At 43.9% G+C, this 16,942-nt stretch overlaps 1 protein-coding gene across 16 annotated transcripts in view; it reads right to left on the bottom strand.

Moving 5' to 3' along the window:
- ZBBX (zinc finger B-box domain containing) overlaps positions 1–16,942 on the bottom strand; it is an 881,823-nt gene that overhangs the window by 737,950 nt on the left and 126,931 nt on the right. For all 16 annotated transcript variants that reach the window (XM_029616113.1, XM_029616112.1, XM_029616111.1 and 13 more), the window contains one exon: positions 6,719–6,812. In XM_029616113.1, coding sequence (XP_029471973.1) covers positions 6,719–6,812 — 94 coding nt within the window. The remainder of the gene's footprint in view (positions 1–6,718; positions 6,813–16,942) is intronic.

Genomic DNA, 16,942 nt, shown 5'->3' with positions numbered 1-16,942 from the left:
GCTTTTGCCTGGACCCTGACACCCCAGGGAAAACTCTGCCCCAATGGGCTGGAGATCACCAACAGGGTGGTAGGCTTTGATTCTGATCCCCCTAAGGGCATCTGCATTGGTGATGGTATCTGGCCACCGGGAGGTGAAAGGGACTCAAGCAGCATTTCAAGGATTGTCATATCAGTCCTGGTACCCTCAATTCCAAGGCACCAAAGCCCTACAACATAATTTCCAAGACCTGCTGGATCTTAATTCAAAAATTGGAAGAAGGATCCAACAGAAGAAAATAGGATAAAGCATAAACATTGGCAAGTTAAATGTAAGACATTGATAAGACAGGCTAAGAGAGAATTTGAAAAGAAGTTGGCTATAGAGGCAAAAACTCACAGTAAAAACTTTTTTAAATATATCCAAAGCAGAAAGCCTGTGAGGGAGTCAGTTGGACCGTTAGATGATCGAGGGGTTAAAGGGGCACTTAGAGAAGATAAGGCCATCGCGGAAAGATTAAATGATTTCTTTGCTTCGGTGTTTACTGAAGAGGATGTTGGGGAGGTACCCGTAATGGAGAAGGTTTTCATGGGTAATGATTCAGATGGACTGAATCAAATCACGGTGAACCTAGAAGATGTGGTAGGCCTGATTGACAAACTGAAGAGTAGGAAATCACTTGGACCGGATGGTATACACCCCAGAGTTCTGAAGGAACTAAAAAATGAAATTTCAGACCTATTAGTAAAAATTTGTAACTTATCATTAAAATCATCCATTGTACCTGAAGACTGGAGGATAGCAAATGTAACCCCAATATTTAAAAAGGGCTCCAGGGGCGATCCGGGAAACTACAGACCGGTTAGCCTGACTTCAGTGCCAGGAAAAATAGTGGAAAGTGTTCTAAACATCAAAATCACAGAACATATAGAAAGACATGGTTTAATGGAACAAAGTCAGCATGGCTTTACCCAGGGCAAGTCTTGCCTCACAAATCTGCTTCACTTTTTTGAAGGAGTTAATAAACATGTGGATAAAGGTGAACCGGTAGATATAGTATACTTGGATTTTCAGAAGGCGTTTGACAAAGTTCCTCATGAGAGGCTTCTAGGAAAAGTAAAAAGTCATGGGATAGGTGGCGATGTCCTTTCGTGGATTGCAAACTGGCTAAAAGACAGGAAACAGAGAGTAGGATTAAATGGGCAATTTCTCAGTGGAAGGGAGTGGACAGTGGAGTGCCTCAGGGATCTGTATTGGGACCCGTACTGTTCAATATATTTATAAATATCTGGAAAGAAATACGACGAGTGAGATAATCAAATTTGCAGATGACACAAAATTGTGGCAGAGTAAGTTAATCACAAGCAGATTGTGATAAATTGCAGGAAGACCTTGTGAGACTGGAAAAATTGGGGCATCCAATGGCAGATGAAATTTAATGTGGATAAGTGCAAGGTGATTGCATATAGGGAAAAATAACCCATGCTATAATGTACCACGATGTTGGGTTCCATATTAGGGTGCTACAACCCAAGGAAAGAGATCTAGGTGTCATAGTTGATAACACATTGAAATCCGGCGGTCAGTGTGCTGCGGCAGTCAAAAAAGCAAACAGAATGTTGGGAATTATTAGAACCGGAATGATGGAATAAAACGGAAAAATGGTCATAATGCCTCTGTAATCGCTCCATGGTGAGACCGCACCTTGAATACTGTGTACAATTCTGGTCGCCGCATCTCAAAAAAGATATAATTGCGATGGAGAAGGTACAGAGAAGGGCTAACCAAAATGATAAGGGGAATGGAACAACTCCCCTATGAGGAAAGACTAAAGAGGTTAGGACTTTCAGCTTGGAGAAGAGACGACTGAGGGGGGATATGATAGAGGGTGTTTCAAATCATGAGAGGTCTAGAACGGGTAGATGTGAATCGGTTATTTACTCTTTCGGATAGTAGAAGGACTAGGGGACACTCCATGAGTTAGCATGGGGCACATTTAAAACTAATCGGAGAAAAGTTCTTTTTTACTCAACGCACAATTAAACTCTGGAATTTGTTGCCAGAGAATGTGGTTCGTGCAGTTTAGTATAGCTGTGTTTAAAAAAAGGATTGGATAAGTTCTTGGAGGAGAAGTCCATTACCTGCTATTAAGTTCACTTAGAGAATAGCCACCACTGCCATTAGCAATGGTTACATGGAATAGACTTAGTTTTGGGTATTTGCCAGGTTCTTATGGCCTGGATTGGCCACTGTTGGAAACAGGATGCTGGGCTTGATGGACCCTTGGTCTGACCCAGTATGGCATTTCTATGTTCTTATGTTCTTTAACTCCTCGATGAAAACAGCTGATGCCAACATTGATTGGAATGCAAGAAGGTGGTCACGTTCTCCTTGGAAATCAAGGTGTATTGGTGGCTAACAAGCCCTGTGAAGGCTAATTGTGAATCTCAGGACTTGAAAGAATGAGCTCTCCTCACCACTAGAGACTGCTTGGAAGAGGTGTGTGTGTATGTGGGGGGGGGAGTGTCTCAGCAGCCACTGGACCATTCCTGCTCCCAGCATTGCACATCAATGGAAACAGATACCAATGCTTCTTCGGCTTCCCTCAATGCCAGTGATGAAGAGACTGAACCCATCATTGTCTTCTACTGGAAGAGTCAGGCAATGGAAGCACAGAGAGAACAGATGGCTTTCCCATTGCCAGTCAGACATCCTCCACTGGTGCAGCTCAGAGGTCCTTCCATGTCAATGCCTCTGATGGCAGATGGATTGGATTTCAAGTACCTGAATTGCTTCTCCATCAGTTCCATTCAGGATAGTTATCTTTTCAAGGTCATGGCCGCAGACTCGTGACACCCCTGGACATTAAGCGATGCCCTAGGCATAGGACACATTTGCCATGATGGTTAGTAGTGATAGACATGACCCTGGAGCACAGAGGGATTTGCTGGAACCTTCCAGATATGTTCAACCAAATATAAGTGAACTGAAATCAACTTGATAGGGACAGCAATCAAAGCCTGCCAGGCACCAAAGGGATGCCAACCTAGCGCCAAGACTAACAACAAAATCTTAGAAATGATCTAAAAACCTACCTAAGGAAACTAATGGGTTAGAAAACAAGTACAACAAATGATCCTGCTTCCAGAAATCCAAATAGAGGCCTAAGCAGGAGAAGTGAGGCAAACTAGATCCAGAAGCTCTGCAGAAAAAAGACTGAAGGGACCTCTGCATGAATGTGTGGTATGTTAGCATGCATGGTGAATGCTCAGTGAGGCATAGTCAAAATTCTAGAAACTTTAAACATTAAAGTTCATTGCCAGGATCCATTGGATGTTGTCACCCATGTGAGGGCACTGCCATCCCTGCTTTGTCCCCAGAGAAACCAAACACTTACCTACAATTTGATCACACCACCTCATTTACACACTCTGTCCTAAATTTATTTGACCAGGTTCCAGAGGATATAAGAAGAAAACAGCAATAATACACACATATATAAAGGGGGCTTTTTACCATTAAAAAAAAAATCAACAATGCCATAGCATGCTTCAAAGCATTAACTGCTGTGTGCTATGGAAGGTCATGACTCAAAATATTCTGAAACATCTTTTCCTACCTATGCAATCTTTATTCTCCTCCTCAGAAAAGCTGCCCTACTCATAATAGTACACTGGCAAAGCATATCTATTCCTATAATCAATTATTTGATAGTTATCTGCACTGGTTCTACCATCTGACAGCTCACAAAAATCTTCAGCACATATATACACACAGAAACATAAAAAAAAAACAACTATATATATAGAAAACAGTGCAGAAGTGTTTTTTTATTGTTTCTTGTGTATATATGTGCTGAATATTTTAACTGATATTTATTATTTTAAATATTTATAAATATCAAATTAATTGATATTTATTTATTTTATTTTATTAAATTCTTTTAATATACCAATGCTCAAGACCAAGTCTTATCGTACCGGTTTACATTGGAACTGGGGGAAACCAATTAACAACTATATAGAAGGTAAAGTTACATTAAACAGGGAGCAAAAACATGGGAGTTGGAAGACAGGAAAGATTTTAAACGAATGCAACTGGAGAGTATTAAAATAGTCAAAGAAAAACAATAGAGAAGCGAGACATATAAAGGTTGCTGAGATCGGCTGGGGATATAAGGAATAGATATGCTTTGCCAGTGTACTATTATGAGTAGGGCAGCTTTTCTGAGGAGGAGAATATTCACATTTGATATATATATAAGAAGCAGCATAAGTTATATAGATATATAAGAAGCTGCATAAGTTAGGCCTAAAATAATGCATACAATTTACAATATTTTAAAAATCTCATAACAACATGCTATTGCAGTGATGGCCAACCTTTTGTGCTCAGTGTGTCAAAATTCATAAAAAGACAAAGCATAACTCGGGTGGTGTGTCACTTCTAGAAAAATCCATAATTTTGTGATATTTGTAGCTCTAATAAAACGGAAAATGTCATAATGCCTCTGTATCGCTCCATGGTGAGACCGCACCTTGAATACTGTGTACAATTCTGGTCGCTGCATCTCAAAAAAGATATAATTGCGATGGAGAAAGGCTACCAAAATGATAAGGGGAATAGAATAACTCCCCTATGAGGAAAGACTAAAGAGGTTAGGACTGTTCAGCTTGGAGAAGAGACGGTTGAGGGGGGATATGATAGAGGTGTTTAAAATCATGAGAGGTCTAGGATGGGTAGATGTGAATCGGTTATTTACTCTTTCGGATAGTAGAAAGACTAGGGGGCACTCCATGAAGTTAGCATGGGGCACATTTAAAACTAATCGGAGAAAGTTCTTTTTTACTCAACGCACAATTAAACTCTGGAATGTGTTGCCAGAGGATGTGGATAGTGCAGTTAGTATAGCTGTGTTTAAAAAAGGATTGGATAAGTTCTTGGAGGAGAAGTCCATTACCTGCTATTAAGTTCACTTAGAAAATAGCCACTGCCATTAGCAATGGTTACATGGAAGAGACTTAGTTTTTGGGTACTTGCCAGGTTCTTATGGCCTGGATTGGCCACTGTTGGAAACAGGATGCTGGGCTTGATGGACCCTTGGTCTGACCCAGTATGGCATTTTCTTATGTTCTAATATTAATAACAAAAAGTTATTTTAATATATGTTCTGTATTTATTAATAAAGCAAAAACAAATAATTATTTACCTTACCTGCTTAGTGACTTTCATTGGCTAAATCTTCAATTAAAACACTCTCTCCCCCTCCACCAAACTCTCACTCCCCTGGATTTTCTCATACACACTCATGCTCTCACACTCACTGGCTCACACACACACACTGAACCCCAGGCAGGCTCCCAGTCACTCACACCACTCCCGCTCCATCCTCCAGGCAGGCACCAATTCATTCTCATGCAGGCACCCATGCATTCACACACATACACCCCCATGCAGAGTCCCATTCATACACATGCACACACTAAAGGCAGACCCCCTCTCTTTCTTTTGCCAGCAACCTCGGAGCCTCTCTCATTCCTCTGCTGCCACTGTCACTGCTGCCGCATGGCTATTGGGGAGGTGCCGATTGCTGCTACTGACACTGAAGCCCATTCTGCTGCCTCCTCTGTGCAGGCCCCGTGGGCTTCCACTTTCTCCATGCTGATCTCGTACATTGTGAGATCCGCATAGAGAAAGTGCTATTCTTGCACATTCCCAAAGATTACATGTGCCAATCACTAAAAGTAATTTTGTTTTTTTTTACCTTGCTGTCTGATCTTAGTTTTCTAATTGGTTTGTCACAGGCTTTTTTTTCCCACCTTTTCCTTTCTTATTTTTTTTTGCCAATTCCTTTATATTGTCTTTTTTTCTGTTTCTTTTCTCTTCATCTTCTTCCCTCAAACACACAGTCAGGTTCTCATTCTCACATGCATTTCGCTCTCACACACACACAGGCTCTCACTGTCACATGCTGTCTCTCATACAATCATTCATACACACAGGCTCTCACTGGCACATGCTGTCTGACTCACACACAGGCTCTCTCTCTCTCCCACATGCTGTCTTGCTCAAGCACAGGCTCTCTCTGTCACATGCTGTCTCTCTTTCACACACAGAGGCTCTCACATGCTGTCTCTGCAAACATTCAAGTCCTCACTCTCACACACAATCTCTCAACTCATCTCAAATACGCACACACACACACACCCTCTACAGACCCTCAGCCTCTCTCTCATCTCTGGGACTCCTCTTCGCGGGTCGTCACAGGATGGGCTCTGCGGCAGCCCTGCTACCAGGCCTCTTCCTCTTGGGATTCGCGGCTGCCCGTAAACGCAAGTGCTGCTCCTCTTCTGCACGCGCCGATGCTTCACCTCCTTCCAGCCCAAGTGGCTCCGGCAACGTTTACTTCCGGGGCTGCACAGGCAGGAAGGAGGAGGAGCATCAGCGCGTTTAAACGTGATCTTTTTCTTCGGGCCGTGGCCCTGCCTATCGCTGCACCCGGGGGCATTGGGGAGGTGGAGGGGTCTGGAGGGTGGGGGGGATACTAAAAAACTAGTTTTAAAGGCTCGGCACAGCCGATTAAAAAAAAAAATTCCCGATAGTCCACGAAAGGCTGCGTGTGTCAGCAAAATGTCTCGGTGTGTCACCTCTGACACGCGTGTCATAGGTTAGCCATCACTGTGCTATTGTATAAACTTTGGATTCTTTTAAGTTTCTAACAAATCATGTATTTTCTTACCTTTCCAGAATTTTCCTTATTTTGTAACCGGACTTGGTTTTGATTACCCACACTGGCTGCTTGTCCAGATTTCCAGTGACATCCATTAGATCGTCTAAAATTCACAATAAAGGCAACGATATAAAATAGCTGACAATGAAAAAAAAAATCATATTGATGCTTTCCCTTTTAAAATAGTATTACTTGATACTTTTAACATGAGATCTCACAATCCATATATGAAGCTGAAAAGGTTTCTGAGCAAAGTATCTACAGCATTTTTCAAAAATACTTTACATTCAGTCCTTTTGAATAACGCAGTGTAGTTGCAGTGTTAGCCTACTTGGACATACACAAAAAAGTTGATAAGCTAATTGTAGGTACTAACTTTTATTGGAAAAACTTTAAATATTTGTGACTAGCTTTGAGATTGAAAGATAGATAGCTCTTGAAAGCTAGTCATAAATGTATATATATGTTAGTCCAATAAAAAGATACCACCTTCATCTTGTTTGTTGATCTTTGTTTATTTTTATGAGAAACTTTCGAAGAAGACACTGCCTGAACTCCCAACTAGGGACTTTATTATACCAACAGGGGCACTACTGAGACTCCAAGTAATATACAAATGGGTTCCCTTTGCTAGATCCAAATACTATAATTGTAGTTCCAATTCTCACTGTAAGCTGTTCAAATGCTTCTGTTCATTTAAATCTGTTATAATCTGCCTTGAGACCAACTTTGGGAAAAGGTTGAATCTCAAATAATAAATATACTATACGTAGCAGTCTAAAATTATCATCAATTAGCCTAAGGCAGTGGTTCTCAACCCTGTCCTGGGGACCCCCCCAGCCAGTCGGGTTTTCAGGATATCCACAATGAATATGCATGAGAGAAAATTTGCATGTTATGGAGGCAGTGTATGCAAATTTTCTCTCATGCATATTCATTGTGAATATCCTGAAAACCCGACTGGCTGGGGGGGTCCCCAGGACAGGGTTGAGAACCACTGGCCTAAGGGATTAGGTATCTAAATCTAAACCTTCTCCGCTCCACAGAGACCACGTGACCCGGACGTGCCTGGACGTGCCCTCCCTGAGCTCTCTGTTTCTGCAGCGCCTGGGAAACCTGCCTGCCTCAGCCCCTTTAAATTCGGGGCTCACCTCCACGGCGATCTCTTTCCCGGCCGGCCCGCCCGCCCGGCTCGCACGATCGGCGCCACCTCCTCGGGGGAAGAACCCAGCGTATCCTGCGACCTTCTCCACTCCACCGAGACCACATGACCCGGACGTGCCCTCCCTGAGCTCTCTGACCCAATCACAGGGTAAGAGCCGCGCTGTTTCTGCAGCGCCTGGGAAACCTGCCTGCCTCAGCCCCTTTAAATTTGGGGCTCACCTCCACGGCGCCGCGCACCGGGCATCGCGGGCACGAAGGAGCGTGACCTAAGGGGCCTGCCCCTTATTGCGCCCCTTCGTGCGACCCGTAAACTCTTCCAGCCTTCGAGTCCCCACTCAAGGAAGGTAAAGTTCTTGTATTCTCTATACTCAGCCAATAACCCGCTGCTCAATATCGTCTCACTTTTCACCCTCTGTCCCCACTATGTACCATTTCCACCAGATGCACTGTACCACCCCGCTCTGATTTGCACTGCTTGGTTACATTGTACTACTTTGTTATGCTGCACTGTACTGCATTATTTGGCTGCACCATATTGCACTGATCTGCTACACTGCGCTGCTCTCCGTTACACGGTGTTGCACTGTATTCTGGCTCTGATTTGTTCTACCTACCTTCTTCCTGTACCATTTTTTCTACCTGTGTACCCAGCCTCCGACCTCTCCCCAACCTTCCTCCACATACCCCCCTCTCCAAGTCCACTGCAACTCTGCCCACTTTTTCGACCCCCTCAGGCCTCCCTCCAGTCAACACCCCCCACATGCCCCCCCACGCTCAGCCCGCTCCCACCAAATTTGCCATCCCCTGTATTCACCATCTCTCACGCAGACAACCACCCTCCTTTCCGTACAACCCCCAACCCAGCACAAATCCCTCATCCCCATACTAGCCTCCCCCCTAACTCAACTACTCGGCCTCGCTACTCCTATCCCTCATGTTGTTCAATGCCCACTCCCTCAATAAAAAAAAACTCATATCCTTGAGGACCTCATTCATGACCACAAACCAGACATCTGTGCAGTCACTGAGACCTGGCTTAAGTGCACTGACACTGTCATCCTTAACCAACTCCCTATCTCCTCCCATGATATTTCTCCATCCCCAGACCCAAAAGAAAGGGGGGAGGTATCCTCCTCATCTCCAAGAAAACCCTCAACTTAGCCCCTGAGTATCAACCCTCCCTCCAAATTGGGAAGCGGGATTTTTTCAAATCCTCGGATTTCCAATCTGCCTCATCTACGCCCCCCCTGGCCTCCTCGAACAAAACCCCTCCCCTCTCATTGAACTTATCTCCAGTAACAAACTATGACAAGCCTGCCATTCTACTAGGAGACTTTAATCTCCATGTAGACGCTACCCCCCTCTCTCACCTTCTTGGAAAACCTCCTCACTGCCCTCCAAGCATTAGGCTTCACCCAAACTATCTCCACTCCCACACACAAAATGGGACACACTTTAGACCTCATCTTCACCAACTCCTGCATCCAGTCCCCCTCTCCACCAGCCTGCACCCCCGGTTCCATGTCTGACCACACCCTCATCGAAACCCACCTCACCATAGGCACATCTAAATCCCTGCAAACTACCCTCACAACACCACCCCTTCTCTTACCGCAAACATGTACTACTACCGAGGAGCTCTCCACAGCCCTCTCCGAATCCCTGATCAACCTTGACCTTTCCTCTCCTGACACTGCCCTCACCTCCTGGGTCAGCACCACCCAAGACATAGCCAACCAACTCTGCCCCCTCCATCACCCGCCAACACGCTCCTCTCCAACCAACAACAAACCTTGGTACACCTCTAAACTACACAACCTGAAACACGACCTTAGACTCAAAGAAAGAGCACGGCGTAAAGACCCCACCCCTCAGTGCTCCACCTCCTACAAAACCCAATTACACGCATACCGCCTAGCCATACAAAATACCAAACGCGACTACTACTCTGCCAAAATCCACCAATACACTTTCAACCCCAAAGCCCTCTTCTCTTATGTAGCAGCACTCACCAACCCCCTCCCCCCCATCATGGCTGAAGAAGAAGCAACAAGCACAAAATGCGAAGATCTTGCCCACTTCTTCCCACAACAAAATATCCAACATACTCCTGCCGTTTTCCCCCCCCACAGCCTCCCAACTCCCCACCCTTCCATCACCCACCATAACTCTGCCTCTCTTGACACCATAGAACTCACCACTCCCCAAGGAAATTGAGACTATCCTTAAAAAAATCCAACCCGCATCCCATCCATCCGATACTATACCCACCAAAAACCTCATCTCCATCCCCAATACATTGCTGCCACCCTTAGCCGACCTAATCAACTGCTAGCCCTCTCCTCAGGCTCCATCCCTGACCCCCTAAAGCATGCCATAGTCAAACCCCTCCTCAAAAAGCCCTCTTTGGACCCCAAAGACCCAACTAACTACCGCCCCCATCTCCAATCTCCCTTTCATCTCTAAGATCATGGAGAAGGTAGTTAATACACAGCTCATGGCATACCTTGAGGACTTCAACATACTCCACACAGCACAGTTTGGCTTTCGTAAAAACTTAAGCACCGAAACCCTACTCCTATCCCTCACAGACTCTCTCCTCATTGGCCTTGACCAAGGCCAAAACTTCCTCATCGCCTTCCTCGACATATCCGCTGCCTTCGACACGATAAGCCACGACCTCCTCATTGCCCGCCTTACCGACATCGGTATCTCTGGCATTGCACTTCTATGGTTCAAATCCTATCTCAATAACAGATGTTTCTCTGTCAAATTTGGCCAATCTGAATCCTCCCGCTTCCCCCTCTCCCAAGGTGTACCACAAGGCTCCTCCCTCTCCTCCACGCTATTTAACATATACCTCCTCCCACTCTGTCACCACCTAACTGACCTAGGACTCAAAATTCTACATATACGCCGATGACGTCCAAATCATCATCCCCATCCACAACACAATAGCTCACCACAAAGCTTCTGGGAGAAATGCCTCTCCTCCATTAACAAACCTTCTCACATCCATGCAACTCGCCCTTAACTCTGCCAAAACTGAGCTACTCCTCATACATAACCATCAAACCTTTATGCTTAATACCCCCACTGACCCCCTGACTACTTCTCTCATCTCACAACCCTCCGTAAGGAATTTAGGTGTCCTACTCGACCCCAATCTGAACCTCAAAAACCATATCACCTCGGTCATCAAGGGAGGTTTCTACAAACTCATGATCCTAAAAAAACTCAAGCCCCTTCTCCATACCCATGACCTCAAAACTGTCATACAAGCCACCTTAACATCTAAGCTAAACTACTGCAACTCCCTGTATCTGGGCCTTCCCTCCTCCTCTATCAGACCCCTCCAGGTACTGCAAAATGCCACTGCAAGGATCATCAGCAACTCACGCAAATCAGATCATATTACCCCTATCCTCAAAAACCTTCACTGGCTCCCTATCCCCTACCACATTTTGTTCAAAGCCATCACCATTACACACAAAGCCATTTACAACCACAACTCCTCCTGGCTTAATGAACCCCTCCAACCCACACAACCCTCACGCCCGACCAGAACAATTCTAAATGTACTCTCCTAGTTCCCTCTCTCAAAAAAGCCCGCCTCTCGACCACCAGGAATCGCGCCTTCTCCATTGCCGGCCCTAAGCTCTGGAATGACCTACTGCCCAACCTCCGTATGGAACCCTGCCCTTCAAATTTAGAAAACAGTTAAAACATGGCTCTTCCATCAAGCCTTCCCAGATTAACATTTTCACCCCCCTCACCCCCCAGACCCCGGTAACCCTCTCCCCCCCCCCTTTGTATAATTGCATATGTGTATAACCGTATATTCACTTAATCGTATAACTGCCCCCACCCTTCGATTCCTGGCTCCATTTGTATATTATTTATATTATATCTTGTGCTCCTTTGCATTTAATTAACTTGTTACTGTCCTCTCGCCTTCTCCCCCTATCCTATCTTAGTTGGGGTCTCCCCCTCAGACCCCTCATTCTTAGTTTTCCCCCCACCCCACCCCCTGTTATTTGTATTTTCTACCTTTTGTTACAATGTAAACCAATATGATGTGTATTTTAATGTCGGTTATAGAAAAGTTGTTAAATAAAATAATAATAATAATAATAATAATAAATGGCAGATGAAACCTAAAGTGGACAAGTGTGACATGATGCATATAGAGAAAAATAATACAAACTATAATGATGCTGGTTTCCATATCAGGCCATCACCACCCAGGAAAAGCATCTTGGAGACATAGTGAAAAATATTTTGAAATCCTCAGCTCACATATGCAGCGGAGGTCAAAAAGGCAATAGAAAGTTAGGTATTATAAGGAAAGGAATGGAAAATAAAACAGAAGATATAATGCTTCTGTACCAATCCATGGTGTAACTGCAACTTGAGAATTCTGTGCAATTCTGCCTGCCCTATCTCATAAAAGATTAAGAACTTGAAAAGGTTCAGAGAAGGGCGACCAGAATGATAAAGGGATGACAACAGTGATCATAACAAGAAATATACTGCAATAACATTTAACTTTCAAAATGGAGGCTATGATAAAAGAAGGAACATGGTTAGGAAAAAAAATGAAAGGAACAATTGCAAAGGTTGAGTTTACATCAGGCATGGATATAGTTTAAAAATATCATCCTGGAAGCCTAGACCAGATTTATTCCACGCATTAAAAAAAGGTGTAAGGAAAGCCAAACAACTGCCAGCATAGTTAAAAGATGAAGTGAAAGAGGCTATTCTAGTCAAAAGCATCTCCAAAAATGGAAAAGGAATCCAGTTGAAGAAAACAGGAACCAACTTTAGCACTGGCAAGTTAGATGGAAAGCTTTGATAAGGAAGGCAAACAGAATTTTAAAAAAAAGCTTGCTGTGGAAACAAAAACTCATAATAAAAACTTTTTCAGGTACATTCAAAGCAAAAAGCCTGTGAGGGTGTCAATTGGATTATTCAATCATTGGATCATCCTTTAATTTTAACTTTTAACTTCACGAATTCCCCACACCTTAGTGAGAGTTTGATCATTCCCTGTAGGCTACTACCAGACATATAGTGAATTCACTAATACATTTAAAAGACGTTAATTAGACACATTCCTACTCCCAAAGCAAGCTAAAACTTAACTAGGAACTGAACAAATTTGAGATGAAGGCAGCAGTCCAGCAGCAAGAGGGGGGCTTCCCGGTCTTTTGCATCGAATGTCAGCTGTATGATTTTTACCCACTGGCGAGGAAACTGTGCATTGTGCCTGCAACGCAAAGAGCTCCTGTCTCTCAGAGAACGAGTCCAATCTCTGGAAGCTAGAGTGGCAGACCTAGGGGAGCTGAGGCAGAGAGAGGTATATAGATGAGACCTTCAGGGACATAGTAGCCAAGTCCCAACTTCAGACTGGCAACCTTAGTGCTGCCTTGGAGGAAAAAAAGTCTCATGGTCGGAGAGTATCAAGCTGATGCAGCAGGAAAGGATCCTGTAGCAAGGAACTGCTCTCCAGGTGGTGCATTGTACTTTCGCACCGAGGATGTCTCTCCAAGGCCTACTGCCCAGGAGGGAAGTGTTAGGTCGGCCGTCATAGTTGGTGATTCGATTATTAGGAATGTAGTCAGCCGGGTGGGCTGGTGGGCATGAGGATTGCCTGGTAACATACCTATCTGGTGCCAAGGTGGCGGACCTCACGCATCACTTAGATAGGATTTTAGATAGTGCTGGGGAGGAGCTGGCTGTCGTGGTACATGTGGGCACCAACGACATAGGAAAATGTGGGAGGGAGGTTCTGGAAGCCAAATTTAGGCTCTTAGGTAGAAATCTTAAATCCAGAACCTCCAGCATAGCATTCTCTGAATGCTCCCTGTTCCACGCGCAGGTCACCAGAGGCAGGCAGAGCTCTGGAGTCTCAATGCGTGGATGTGAGACAATAGTGCAAGGAAGAGGGATTCAGTTTTTGTAAGGAACTGGGGAACCTTTTGGTGAAGGGAGAGGACTCTTTCGAAGGGATGGGCTCCACCTTAACCAGGGTTGAACCAGACTGATGGCGTAACCTTTAAAAAGGAGATAGAGAAGCTTTTAAACTAGAACAAAGGGGAAAGCAGCGCATGGTTCGGAGGGAGGTATTTTCAAAGGATACTAATGATGAATTGGAATTAGGGCATCCCAACAGTAAGATTGCAATAATAAGAAAAATAGTCCAAGTGCCTGTAACTAAAAACTCACCTGAACTAAAAAATTTCTAATTATCCCTATCAATTAAAAAGCAGAATGAAATTACAAACAAAAAACATACTTTGAAATGTTTGTATGATAATGCCAGAGGTCTAAGAAGTAAGATGGGAGAATTAGAATGTATAGAAGTGAATGATGACAGACTTAATTGACATCGCAGAGACATGGTGGAAGGAGGATAACCAATGGGACAGTGCTATACCGGGGGTACAAATTATATTGCAATTGAAAGAAAGGAGCACCCGGGAGGCGATGTAGCGCTTTATGTCCGGAATGAGTCTAAATGAACAATCGAATCATTATGGGTAGAAATCCCTGTGTGCTGGGAAGGAAGACTATAGTGATAGGAGTATATACCGTCCATCTGGCCAAGATGGTTGAGATGGACAGTTGAAATGCTAAGAGAAATTAGGGAAGCTAACCAAACTGGTAGTGCGGTAATAATGGGAGATTTAAATTACCCAATATTGACTAGGTAAATGTATCATCGGGACATGCTAGAGAGATAAAGTCCTGGATGGAATATAAAGCAAGTTTGCTTACTGAAAACAGTGTTTCCGTAGATAGCAGATGATTTAGCCATGCGGTATGGGAGCGTGTCGCGACCTTCATAGGCGGAGCTTCCCTCAGTGAGTCACAGAGCTTGAACTCTGTGCATCTGTGCGGTGAGTTCCCTCGCGAATCAGCTATCTCTCCCTCAGTTTCTTTGTAGCCAAGATAGAATGAAGTCGTTAAGTCCCTTTTTTCTTCTTTTTTTTTTTTGACTGTCTAGGGAGGAGGGCGGGGAACGCATGGCTAAATCATCTGCTATCTACGGAAACACCGTTTACGGTAAGCAAACTTGCTTCTTCCCATCGATAGCAGGCTGATTTGAGCCATGCTGTATGGGAGTCCCAAGCTACGGATGGTGTCCTGCCAGTGTTTTGTTGGTAAGTTCAGGACATCCATTGGTATGACAGTAGACAGTCTTATCAGTGTTGGAGGCTTGACAAGACTGCTGAACCTAGTGCAGCATCCGAAGCAGATTGTTGTGTAAACAGTAATGAACGGTGATGAAAGTGGTGTAAAGAAGACCACGTCTCTGCTTTGCAAAAGTTCAAATAGAGGGTACTTTTCTGAGGTGGGCTACAGATGCAACTGTGGCTCTAATCTGATGCCGCTTTAGGCTTAGTATTCCAGTTTTAAGGAATGTTTGGTGAACAAAACTGGATGCATTGGGACAACCAATTTGCTATTGTTCTTTTTGAAACGGGTTGCTCCAATGTATTACTTTTCTAGGAAAAGTAAAAGTCATGGGATAGGTGGCGATGTCCTTTTGTGGATTGCAAACTGGCTAAAAGACAGAGAGTAGGATTAAATGGACAATTTTCTCAGTGGAAGGGACTGAGCAGTAGAGGCCTCAGGGATCTGTATTGGGACCTTACTTTTCAATATATTTATAAATGATCTGGAGAAGAATACGACGAGTGAGATAATCAAATTTGCAGAGATGATACAAAATTGTTCAGAGTAGTTAAATCACAAGCAGATTGTGATAAATTGCAGGAAGACCTTGTGAGACTGGAAAATTGGGCATCCAAATGGCAGATGAAATTTAATGTGGATAAGTGCAAGGTGATGCATATAAGGAAAAATAACCCATGCTATAGTTACACAATGTTAGGTTCCATATTAGGTGCTACAACCCAAGAAAGCGATCTAGGCGTCATAGTGGATAACACATTGAAATTGTTGGTTCAGTGTGCTGCGACAGTCAAAAAAGCAAACAGAATGTTGGGAATTATTAGAAAGGGAATGGTGAATAAAACGGAAAATGTGATAATGCCTCTGTATCGCTCCATGGTGAGACCGCACCTTGAATACTGTGTACAATTCTGGTCGCCGCATCTCAAAAAAGATATAATTGCGATGGAGAAGGTACAGAGAAGGGCTACCAAAAATGATAAAGGGAATGGAACAGCTCCCCTATGAGGAAAGACTAAAGAGGTTAGGACTTTTCAGCTTGGAGAAGAGACGGATGAGGGGGGGATATGATAGAGGTGTTTAAAATCATGAGAGGTGTAGAACGGGTAGATGTGAATCGGTTATTTACTCTTTCGGATAATAGAAAGACTAGGGGGCACTCCATGAAGTTAGCAAGTGGCACATTTAAAAATAATCGAAGAAAGTTCTTTTTTACTCAACACACAATTAAACTCTGGAATTTGTTGCCAGAGGATGTGGTTAGTGCAGTTAGTATAGCGGTGTTTAAAAAAGGGTTGGATAAGTTCTTGGAGGAGAAGTCCATTACCTGTTATTAATTAAGCTGACTTAGAAAATAGCCACTGCTATTACTAGCAATGGTAACATGGAATAGACTTAGTTTTTGGGTACTTGCCAGGCTCTTATGGCCTGGATTGGCCACTGTTGGAAACAGGATGCTGGGCTTGATGGACCCTTGGTCTGACCCAGTATGGCTTGTTCTTAGGTTTGAAGGAAAGGAAAAGTTGAGAAGGTCTGGTTTTTGATTCCATTCTCTGTTTATAATAAGCTAAAGCCTATTTGCAGTCCAACAAGTGCAGTTGGCGGTCCCTGTCCAATCAATGTGGTTTTGGTTTGAAGATTGGTAGGGTTATTGTTCGATTTAAATGGAACGCCGATACCACCTTGGATAAGAAGGTTGTGTGAATGGTTGTGGTCGGAAAGAGGTATAAGGGCGAAATTGACCTCTTGGTAGAGTAGTACTCCGTAGGTGATATGAGAGATAGTACCGCTAGGTTTTGTTCCTTTAACTTAGAAACAGTCTCTGCGAATTGATCACCGATAAGGTTTTGAGCTTTGCATGGAATATCA

The sequence above is a fragment of the Rhinatrema bivittatum genome, chromosome 9, assembly GCF_901001135.1.
Source record: "Rhinatrema bivittatum chromosome 9, aRhiBiv1.1, whole genome shotgun sequence".
Classification (NCBI taxonomy): Eukaryota; Metazoa; Chordata; class Amphibia; order Gymnophiona; family Rhinatrematidae; genus Rhinatrema; species Rhinatrema bivittatum.
This window is presented reverse-complemented; position numbering and strand designations above follow the sequence as displayed.